This window comes from Sapajus apella, unplaced genomic scaffold (genome assembly GCF_009761245.1).
Source record: "Sapajus apella isolate SASKATOON/1434 unplaced genomic scaffold, GSC_monkey_1.0 scaffold151, whole genome shotgun sequence".
Taxonomy (NCBI): domain Eukaryota; kingdom Metazoa; phylum Chordata; class Mammalia; order Primates; family Cebidae; genus Sapajus; species Sapajus apella.
This window is the reverse complement of record NW_022437091.1, coordinates 2,579,636-2,591,681: the sequence shown is the minus strand read 5'-3', so window position 1 is coordinate 2,591,681 and position 12,046 is coordinate 2,579,636. Positions and strand designations below refer to the sequence as shown.

The following is a 12,046-nucleotide window of genomic DNA, read 5'->3' as shown; positions in this document are numbered from 1 at the left end:
TTGAGACGGAGTTTCACTCTTGTTACCCAGGCTGGAGTGCAATGGCGCGACCTCGGCTCACCGCAACCTCCACCTCCTGGGTTCAGGCAATTCTCCTGCCTCAGCCTCCTGAGTAGCTGGGATCACAGGCACACACCACCATGCCCAGCTAATTTTTTGTATTTTTAGTAGAGACGGGGTTTCACCATGTTGACCAGGATGGTCTCAATCTCTTGACCTCATGATCCACCCGCCTCAGCCTCCCAAAGTGCTGGGATTACAGGCTTGAGCCACCGCGCCCAGCTTGAGCATTCTTTTAGTAATAAAGGATTCCGTTCTATTGGAATTCTTTAGAACGGATTCTCTTTCTTGTCAATCCACTGTCAATTTTCTCTGTTAATTTCTAGAAGAGGTAACAGAGTTATTCCAAAACCATAGGTGTATGAAAGTCCAGATTGACAAGTATACTCTACAAACCAGGCACTGAGCTGGAAAAGGGATCCTTTCCCAGTGGGCCTTAAGGCCCACAGAAATCCCTGTGCAGAAATCGAGAAACACAGACAGAAGTTCACCCGCCGGAGGCTTCTCACTTGAAAGTGAGTGGCTGACTGACTGGCACAGGGCTGGAAATCAAATCCAAATCTTCAGACCTCTAATTTCAGAGGGTGCACTGCCTCCCCCAGGCCCAATGTTACAGTTCAATGGCTTCACAAGAGCTTTAACAGATTGAAGTCAACATCAAAAGACATTAGATTCCATCGGCACCGTCTTTGGTCCCTTGTCTCTAATGAGAATTTGCCCAGTTCAAATTTCAACATTGGGTCTAACCTGTGATATCTTGCCTTTCCACCAGAAACTCTTGAATAGGCTTGATTAACTTAGGAGCTCCTGCTACAAAGTAAGAGTCAAGAACCCTCTTGAGCAAAGCTGAGCAGGCCTCAGTGGTATACGGGAAATTAGCTGGTTTCAGTCACCACCCTCTCACCAATCATGATAAATGTCTTAAAACCTACATGTATTGCGTTTTTAGGAGGGCTGGGGGTTATCTAAGGTTCTGAGTAACATGCTGCCACAGGAAGAAGCATCTGCTGCTCAGGTCTGGAGACAGAAACACAGACACACCCACACACGCCCACACACTCACACACACAGGCTTCACACACAACTGGTAGTGTCCAGCCAAATACTTAGTAGTATGAGGTGGGCTTTGAACCCATTCATGCTGCAAAAGAAGAGACACTTTTCACTAATTCACATGTCCATTCTCCCTCCTTCTCATCCAACGCTGCCTCCTCATCAAGCCCACACATTATTACATAGAATGACATTATTCATGGCTATCAAGTGAAAACATTGTCAATGCTGCTCTGATTAAAAACAACAGCACAGTCAAACAGAGAACATGCTTGCATATGAAATGTGATTCATCCGCTCAGACATGGCTCATGATGACAAGGAGCACACCCCAAGGGTGAAGCTCTGCTCTGTAGCAAGCCTACCTGTTTGTCTGGACACCTCCCAAAGTGCTTCACGCCCTCATTGCACCCTCAGAGGCTGACAAGAGGACTCCGAAGGACTCATGTGTCTCCCATGCTGTCTGAAAAGGACTCCCATTTCTCCTAGGGACCAAAAGTAACAGCAAAAGTAGCTTTTTATTTGGAGAGCACACAGCTTTTTCAAAATACACAGCTAAAACAGTCTCTTTATGAGGCTAGATAGAGACTCAGCAAAGATCAAAAAATGAAGGTGTTCCCTAAAAGTTTTAGTAGGTGTTACCCTCTCCCTAGACCTCTTCTTTATGACCTGGGGTATGGATTGTTCTTAAAATGGCATTTGATGGGGATTGTGAAGCTAAAAAGATAAGTAATTATTATCCTACACTGCAACTCAGGAAAGGGAATCTCAGACACCAAGTTGCAGTCATGGGAGTTGTCACTGGACCTAGCTTAAGAACCATTTAAATTATTCAGTGCCCCCACCCAATCACCCTTGCCCAGGAGAGAAGGCCATGGTGAAACTGATCTCAGAGGTGGCAAGACGACTGTGTCCATAGCTCTCCCATTACCTTGGCTCCACACAGGCTTTGCGATCCATTTTTAATTGGTTTCTCCACCTCCCTCTGCCTTTCCAGGCCCTTGGCCACTCCACTCACCTGGCGGTAACCCCCTCTAACAACCCTGATGTCCTGAACTCCACCAGCATTACCCCCACCAAACCTCAACCAAAGGCTAATTAGAGACTATTCATTTATGCAGCCAAAAGACACTTACTTAGAACCTAGAATGTGTTAGACCCTTGGACATGAGAATTTTAGAAAATCCAACTCCTGAAGCTCATGGGCAGATCACTATAAAATTGCACCAAACAGGAGGATAGGAAAGGCTCAGAGGGATCAGAAAGACTCACTCAGAAGGAGGAACCAGGGAAGTCCTGTCCAGGATTCTCTGGGAATCTCCCATTGTGAAAATAGATCTTTCTTCCTCCATATATGTTTCTGAAGTAGGATGCAGAAGTCAAGCTCTGTCCCTTCTTTCTCAGAGGAGGTTGTGAGACTTGAAGTTCAGAAAAGCTTACTCTGCCTGCAAGGAGTGCTGCCTACAGAGCTCAGGAGGACCCTCCCTCACTGTCTGCAGCACACAAAAGACTTTACCCTCAACCACTGTCTTTCTAAGCTTTCTTCCCTGACCACAGCCATCCCCAGCTACTTTATCTTCCAGACTTTCCTTTCAGAAGAGATCATCGGGGGCCATGAGGCCGAGCCCCACTCCCACCCCTACATGGCCTTTGTTCAATTTCTGGATAAAAAGAGTAAGAAGAGATGTGGTGGCATCCTAGTGAGGAAGGACTTTGTGATGACAGCTGCTCACTTCTGGGGAAGGTGAGGAGCAGCACAAGCTCACTTCCTGAGCCCCCTACAAGGACCCTTGCTCTCTCCTGGCAACTGTGGCCCAGGAGAGCTTCCAGAGTTCCTCGTAACACAAGCCCATGAAAACTCATCGGAGAAGCCACCTGGAAGTAGGACTAGGATGATGAAAGGCTGAGAAATAGGACAGGCTCAGAGGGTCAGAGGTCAAAGCAAGTGGCATGGTTTCATATACTGGTCAAATAAAGCAGTGGTGAAGGTCGAATGCATGCATTAAGGGTCAAAATGCAAACTTGAGCAATTTCATATTTCCTGAAGGTAAGAGAAAGCCCCCAGAAGCCCTACTCTTCATGTCTTTGTGAAGCACAGGGCACAGTCACTCCACCCTGGAGCCCTTTTGTCCCCTCAACTTCCCCTCAGCTGCAGCCGTGCCCTGCCCCAGCTGTCACCTGTTCTTACTGCTCCTAGGCTGTATCCCCTATGACTCTACCCCCATTCTCACCCTGCTCTCTGTGCAGCTCCATAAATGTCACCTTGGGGGCCCATAATATCAAGGAACAGGAGAGGGCCCAGCAGTTCATCCCTGTGAGAAGAGCTATCCCCCACCCAGCCTATAATCCTGAGAACTTCTCCAGCGACATCATGCTACTGCAGGTGAGGCACACTACTGTCACTCTTGCTTTTCTTGGTCCAGTTGGTTCCACTCCCACTATGATCCCAGCTCTTCCTTCATTTCCATCCTGGCCTCTTGACCTGTTCCTGTGCCTCAGAGGAGATGAAAGATGGTGCAGCCCCATCACTGTGTTGGGGTCCTGAAGGCGATTGCCTGACCTGGACTTTCTTGCTTGTTTCCCTCCAGCTGGAGAGAAAAGCCAAGCAGACCCCAGCTGTGCAGCCCCTCAGGCTACCCAGCAGCAAGGCCCAGGTGAAACCAGGGCAGGTGTGCAGTGTGGCTGGCTGGGGCCATGTCTCAGTGGGCACATTAGCAACCACTGCAGGAAGCATTGCTGACAGTGCAGAAGGACCAGGAATGTGAATCTGTCTTCCATGACGATTACAGCAGAGCCACCAAGATTTGTGTGGGGGATCCGAATATGACAAAGACTGGTTTCAAGGTTGGGCTTCCAGCCTCTACCCAGAAGGACCACAGGGAGAGAGGAATTTGAGGGAGTTCTCGGGGATGGCAGTGGCCAGATCCTCATGCTCTCAGCCCAGTGCTTGGGTAGCCTGTTTCCCCCAGGAATCCAGTCTTTAGTCCACTCCTAAAGACTAGGTGGATTGGGGTGGTTGGAGGAGAAGGATCTGTCATCCCACAATCACTTATCACCAGAGTGACTGAGAGAATCGCAGAGAAAGGCTTGGTCTGGGGAGAGCCAGAAAGCACAGCTAGGGCCATGCTGGAGACCCAGGACTGAGGGAGCCTGGCAGTGATGTCACACACAACCCCTAACAAAGACCACCCATCCCAGGAAAGGCCAACTCAGTCTTTCCTCTCTCTGTTTACAGGGAGACTCCGGGGGGCCCCTCATGTGTAAGAACATGGTCCAAGGCGTTTTCTCTTATGGGAAAAACAATGGGACACCTCCAGGAGTCTACATCAAGGTCTCACACTTCCTGCCCTGGATAAAGAAAACAATGAAGTGCATCTAACAGCAGGCATGAAACTAACCTTCCTCTGGGCCTAACCATCTTCTCTGGTACTGAGGCAAGAATCCCATGGGGGTGGGCATTCTGGGTTGGAGGGCTGTAATAAATGGATCTCTAGCGTAAATATGACTGAAGTCTTATTTATTCATTGAACCATCTTCAAAATGTAACAATGCTGTTCCAGGCAACTGTCTGCTGTCAGTTCTGGCTTTTGCCTCCTCCTTTCTCCCCCAGCTTTCTCTCTTCCCTAAACCTCATGCTGTACAGTTTTTTCACCAATTTCTCTATCATGTGTCTTTGATACTGAACCTTCTGTCAGAGCTAGTTTGGACTCCATTACAAACAAACAATCTTTACCACCTCACCACAAAAAAATAATAATAAACCTCCCTGGACCTTAGGAATTTCTTATCATCTCGAAACCAACCACCTGTTCCCCTAACAATGTGGCAGAGAATGGAGCAGAGAAATGAAAAGGAAATGACTCTAGGGACCCAGGAGGCCAGGGCCCCTGCCATTAGCACCCAGTTTCCTATTTCCAGGGCTTGTTCCTCCAGGGGCAGGCAGGCTCCTCCCAAGCCAGGCCTGCCTGCAACTTAGGCCAAAATGCATCTCTGTCCCTAGGTCTCATTTCCCTGCCCTAGGCCCAGCACTGAACTCAGTCAACCTCCTTCCTTCCTGGCTGGCCTTCCCAGCTCCCTAGTGTTTTTTACTCAAGTGCCCTTGCCACCAGTTTCTTTCCCTTCTAGCTCACCCTGCTCTGAAGCCAGCCTCTCTCTCATCTCCCTAACAGAGTTCCAAGCTTATTCTTCCCTACTGCTTATCCCAGCCTGGCCTGGGCTGTGAGCCCACCTGATGCTGATCAGAGGAGCCAGCTCTCACCTTCCACCTGGGCAGGGCTGACTGAGTCCCTCAGTCCAGCGCAGTGTTCCCCAGAGGCTCAGGCATCACCTTCTGTGGAGCCAGTCACGGCCTCAGCAGCCTCAGCATCACCACTCAGCAGCCTCAACCTCTTTCAGCCTGGCCTGGCCTCAGACCCAGACACCCCCTGTTGGCAATCTGGAGTTATGGCAGCTGTGCAACAGAAGGCTCCAGGGCTACTAGGCTGGAAGTACCACTATACCATTTATCAATAGACAAATCCTTCTGATCTCTCTCTTTGTGCCAAGCATCTAATAGTCTCTGTGTCTGGTTTTGGAAAATTTACAATGATAAAAAAAATTTCATATCAATTCTCCTGGTTCTTCTCCTTCCACCAGGCAGGTCAGTTTGCACAAATGGATCTGTATTTGTAATCCACAAGTCTTGTTTTAAAAATAATTAAATTCTCTGTATTCTACCTGTAGCCTCACATGCATGATCTGGTTTGATTCCAGGATAGTGTGTGATATTAGAAGAGACTTGGAGATTCTCAGGTCCTGAGGTTTTTAATCTATGCTCAGTGGAGTCTGTGTCCAGAGGTGTGGAAGTGTATTAGTCTGTTCTCACATTGCTAATAAGGACATACCTGAGATTGGGTAATTTATAAAGGAAAGAGGTTTAATTGACTCACAATTCCACATGGCTGGGGAGACCTCACAATCATGGCAGAAGGCAAATTAGGAGCAAAGTCACATCTTACATGACGGCAGGCAAGAGAATTTATGCAGGGAAACTCCCCTTTATAAAACCATCATATCTCATGAGACTTATTCACTATCATAAGAACAGCACAGGAAAAACTGGCCTCCCTGATTCAATTACCTCCCATCGGGTCCCTCCCACTACATGTGGGGATTAGTATAATTAAAGAAAAGATTTGGGTGTGGGCACAGAGCCAAACCATATCAGGAAGGAAAGAGGAAGACAACCAGAGCAGCCTTATTTTTGTTTATATAGAAGACATGAACCTCAGTCCACAAACCTAAGAAATGCTACAGTTCAAGTGTGAGACAGTTAATATAATAGTGACCCTGTTAACTTTGTTTGGGATCCTTATCTCTCAAATAGTACCACTAGTGAGTTAAATGTGACAGAACCCTATAAACTCACAATAGCTGAAAACACTGAATCAAATGGGACTAACACTGAAAAAAGTAGAAACTTCACTGAAAAGAATAACAAATAAATCCCACGCATGGGGAAAAAATCCAGCACATTGAAAAATAAAATGAAAATGACACAAAGAAATAAAAAGACGTTAGAAATCATCATGGCAGAAGGGAGGCAGGACTAGATTGCAGGTCCAACTCACACAGACAGGGCAGCCTGTGGAGGTTCACACTGTGAATTTTTTCTCCATATCAACTACAAAAACAAACCAGCAACCCCGAAAGGACCCACAGACCTCTGAAAGAGCAAACTGCTCCTGCATGACCTGGCAGACACCCTAAATACTGTGAGTGCTCCAACTGTGGAAGTTGAAAAGGGAAATCCTCCACTCCTGAACACACATTCGCACTGGAGAAACTGAAACTCTGTTCGTGGGAGAAGTGTTCAACCTTACCTGGCACTGAGTCAATTTAGAAAGTTGAGAGAAATACAGGGGTAGAGGAAGCAGCAGAAAGGCTCTCAGAGCTCACTGGGTCCCCAGGCAAGCCATTCCTGCCAGGTACCACAGGGATCCATTGGGAGGGTGGCCAGAGGAGCAAGGGGAAAACACCACAGGGAGAAGGAAAGCTCCAGATGATCTTTGTAACAATTTGAATGGGGCAAGAAGCCTCCTGTCCAGAAATCAGGGAAGGGCATGAATCCAGTGTGCAGACTCCACAGGCAAGGGAAGAACTGAAGCCCTTTTCTTTCACACCAGGGAAGTGGGTAGCCTGGGGCAAGTTCTCATGCCCAGCTCACCCATTGCCTGGAAACAGACTCAGGGTTGTTAGGGGGGCACAGTGGGAGTCAGATTGGCCCTTCAGTTTGCATGGGAGCTGGGTGAGGCCTGTGACTGCCAACTTTCCCCCACTTCCTTGACAACCTGCATGACTCAGCAGAGATAGCCATAATCCTCCTAGGTACACAATGCCATTGACCTGGGAACCTCACCTCCATTCTCCACAACAGCCATAGCAAAACCCACCCAAGGAGAATTTGAGCTCTGACGCCTAGCCCTGCCACCATCTGATAGTTCTTCCCTACCCACTCTGGTAGCTGACGACAAAGGGCATATAATCTTCAGAGTTCTAGGGCACTGTTCATCACGGGTTTCTTCCAACTACCACAGCTGATGCTGTTTGGAAAGCACCACTTCCTGGCAGAAGGCCAAACCAGCACAAAAATAAAGCATTAAACCACCAAAGCAAAGAACTTTCATGGAGTCTACTTCACCCCTCTGCCACCTTCACTGGAACGGGTGCTGGTATCCTTGGCTGAGAGGCCCATAGATGGTTCATATCACAGGACTCTGTGCAGACAACCCCCAGACACATCCCAGAGCTGGGTAGACTTGCTGAATGGATAGATCCAGAAGACAGACAGCAATTGCTGCAGTTTTGCTCATAGGAAGCCACATTTATAGGAAAAAGAAGAGAGTACTACATCAAGGGAACACCCCATGGGACAAAAGAATCTGAACAACCTTCAGCCCTAGACCTTCCCTCTGACAGAGCCCACCCAAATGAGAAGGAACCAGAAAACCAACTCTGGTAATATGACAAAACAAGGCTCTTTAACAAACCCAAAAAAAATCACGTTTACCAGCAATGGATCAAGAATAAATACCTGATTTACCTGAAAAAGAATTCAGGAGGTTAGTTATTAAGCTAATTAGGAAGAAGCCAGAGAAAGGTGAAGCCCAATGCAAGGAAATTTTAAAAAATAATAATACAAGAAGTGAAGGGAGAAATATTTAAGGAAACAGATAACTTAAAGCAAAAAAAAAAATCAAAAATTAAGGAAACATTTGACACACTTATAGAAATGCAAAAATGCTCTAGAAAGTCTCAGCAATAGAATTGAACAAGTAGAAGGAAGAAATTCAGAGCTCAAAGACGAGGCCTTTGAATTAACCCAATCCAACAAAGACAAAGAAAAAAAGAATAAGGAAATATGAACGAAGCCTCCAAGAAGTCTGGGATTATGTTAAACAAACAAACCTAAGAATAATCTGTGTTTCTGAGGAAAAAGAGAAATCTAAAAGTTTGGAAAACATATTTGGGGGGATAATTGAAAAAAACCTCCCCAATCTTGCTAGAGGCCTATACATCCAAGTATAAGAAGCAAAAAAAAACACCTGGGAAATTCATCACAAAAAGATCATTGCCTAGGCACATTGTCATCAGGTTATCTAAAATTAAGAAGAAAGAATCTTAAGATCTGTGAGACAGAAGCACCAGGTAACCTATAAAGGAAAACCTATCCAATTAACAGCAGATTTCTCAGCAGAAACCCTACAAGCTAGAAGGTTGGGGCCTTGTCTTCAGCCTCCTCAAACAAAACAATTACCAGCCAAGATTTTTGTATCCAGCAAAACTGGGCATCATATATAAAGGAAAGATACATTCTTTTTCAGACAAACAAATGCTGTGAGAATTTGCCACTACCAAGCCTCCACAACAAGAACTGCTAAAAGGAGCTCTAAATCTTAAAACAAATCCTGGAAACAGATCACAACAGAAATTCTTTAAAGCATAAATCACACAGGACCTATGAAACAAAAATACAAGTTCAAAAGCAAAAACAAAAAGAAAAAAAAAAGTACACAGGCAACAAACAGCACGATGAATGCAACAGTATCTCACATCTCAATACTAACATGAAAATGGCATAAATGCTCCAATTAAACTACTTTAAATTTAATATGGAACCAGAAAATATCCCGTATAGCCAAGACAATCCTAAGCAAAAAAAAAAAAAAAAAAAAAAAAAGCTGGAGGCATCACGCTACCTGACTTCAAACTATACTACAAGTCTTCAGTAACCAAAACAGCATGGTACTGGTACCAAAACAGAGATATAGACCCATGGAACAGAACAGAGGCCTCAGGAATAATGCCACATATCTACAACCATCTGATCTTTAACAAACCTGACAAAAAGAAGCAATGGGAAAAGGCCTCCCTATTTAATAGAGTGTGTTGGGGAAACTGGCTAGCCATATGAAGAAAACTGAAACTGGAAGTCTTCTTTATACCTTAAACAAAATTTAACTAAAGATGGATTAAAGACTTAAATATAAAACCTAAAACCATAGACAGCCTAGAAAAGAAGCCTAGTCAATACCATTCAGTTCATAGGCAAGGGCAAAGACTTCATGACTAAAACACCAAAAGCAATGGGACAAAACCCAAAAATTGACAAATGGGATCTAATTAAGCCAAAAAGCTCCTGCACAGCAAAAGAAACCATCGTCAGAGTGAACAGGCAACCTACAGGATGGGAGAAAATTTTTGCTATCTATCCATCTGGCAGAGGAACTTAAACAAATTTACAAGAAAAAAACCAACAACTCTATCAAAATTGGGTAAAAGGTATGAATAGACACTTCTCAAAAGAAGATATTTATGTGGCCAAAAAACATAAGAAAAAAAAGCTCATCATCACTGGTCATTAGAAAAATGCAAATAAATCCACGATGAGATACCATCTCACACCAGTTAGAATAGCGATCATTAAAAGGTCAGGAAACAACAGATGCTGGGAAGATGTGGAGAAATAGGAAAGCTTTTACACTGTTGGTGGGAGTGTAAATTAGTTCAACCATTGTGAAAGAAAATGTGGCCATTCCTCAAGGATCTAGAACCAGAAATACCACTTGATCTAGCAATCCCATTACTGGGTATACACCCAAAGGATTATAAATCATTCTACTATAAAGACACCTGCACACGTATGTTTATTGCAGCACTGTTCACAATAGCAACGACTTGAAACCAACCCAAATGCCCATCAATGACAGATTGGATAAAGAAAATGTGGCACATATACACCATGGAATACTATGCAGACATAAAAAAGGATGAGTTCATGTCCTTTGCAGGGACATGGATGAAGCTGGAAACCACCATTCCTGCAAACTAACACAGGAACAGAAAACCAGACACTGCATGTTCTCACTCATAAGTGGAAGTTGATGAGAACACATGGGCACAGAGAGGGGAACATCACACACTGGGACTTGTCAGGGAGTGGGGGGCTAGGGAAGGGAAAGCATTAGGAGAAATACCTAATGTATATGATGGGTTGATGGGTGCAGCAAACCACCATGGCACATGTCTACCTATGTAACAAACCTGCACATTTTGCATATGTATCCCAGAATATAAAGTATTAAAAATAAAAGATATAGAACTGCAAAATGGATAAAAAAAATCTCACAACCAACAATCTGCTGCCTTCAAGAGACACACCTAACACATAAGAACTCATATAAACTTATAGGGGTGGAAGAAGGCATTTCATGAAAATGGGCACCAAAAGCAAGCAGGGTTAGCTATTCTTATATCAGACAAAACAAACTTTAAAGCAACCATGGTTAAAAAGACAAAGAAGGACATATAATGGTAAAAGACTTTGTCCAATGGGAAATATCACAATTCTGAAATATATGTATCTAACACTGGAGCTCCCAAATTTATAAAACAATTACTAATAGACCTAAGAAATGAGATAGACAGCAACATAATAATAGTGGGGGACTTCAATACTCCACTAACAGCACTAGGCAGGTCACCAAGACAGAAAGCCAACAAAGAAACAATGGATTTAAACTATACACTGGAACAAATGGATTTAACAGATGTATACAGAGCATTTCATCCAACAACTGCAGAATACACATTCTATTCAACAGTGCATGGAATTTTCTCCAAGACAGACCATAAAATGAGCTTCAATAAATTTAAGAAAACTGAAATTATATCAAGCACTCTCTCGGAGCACAGTGGAATAAAACAGGAAATCAAACCCAAGTGAACCTTTAAAATCATGCAAATACATGAAAATTAAATAACCTGATCCTGACTAACCATAGGGTCAAAAACAAAATCAAGATGGAAATTAAAAATTCCTTGAGCTAAATGACGATAATGATACATCCTAGTAAAACCTCTAGGATACAGCAAAGGTGGTGCTAAGAGGAAAGTTCATAGCCCTAAACACCTGCAAAAAAAAAAAAAAAAAAAAAAAAAAAAACCTGAAAGAATGCAAACTGACATTCTAAGGACACAATGCAAGGAATTAGAGAAACAAGAACAAATTAAACCCAAACCCAGCAGGAGAAAGGAAATCCCTAACACCAAAACCAGAAAGGACATAACCAAAAAAGAAAACTATAGACCATTATCCTTGATGAGCGCAGATGCTAAGAGCCTTAGCAAAATACCAGCTCACCAAATACAACAACATATAAAAAAGATAATCCACCATGACCAGTGGATTACATACCAGGGATGCAGGGGTGATTAACATATACAAGTCAATAAATGTGATACATCATATAAACAGAATTAAAAACAAAAATCACGTGATCATCTCAATTGATGCAGAAAAAGCATTCAACAACATACACCACCACTTTATGATTAAAACTCTCAGCAAAATTGTCATACAAGGAACATAATTCAATGTAATAAAAGCCATCTA

At 44.0% G+C, this 12,046-nt stretch overlaps 1 protein-coding gene across 1 annotated transcript; it reads left to right on the top strand.

The window, feature by feature from the left end:
• The first annotated feature begins 2,483 nt into the window (after positions 1-2,483).
• Positions 2,484-4,618, top strand: LOC116541416 (granzyme H-like). Its single transcript, XM_032265605.1, is given in 5 exon segments — positions 2,484-2,857; positions 3,361-3,496; positions 3,702-3,835; positions 3,837-3,957; positions 4,349-4,618. Coding segments are annotated over 5 exon segments (909 nt in total). The 3' UTR covers positions 4,493-4,618.
• The last annotated feature ends 7,428 nt before the right edge of the window (positions 4,619-12,046 follow it).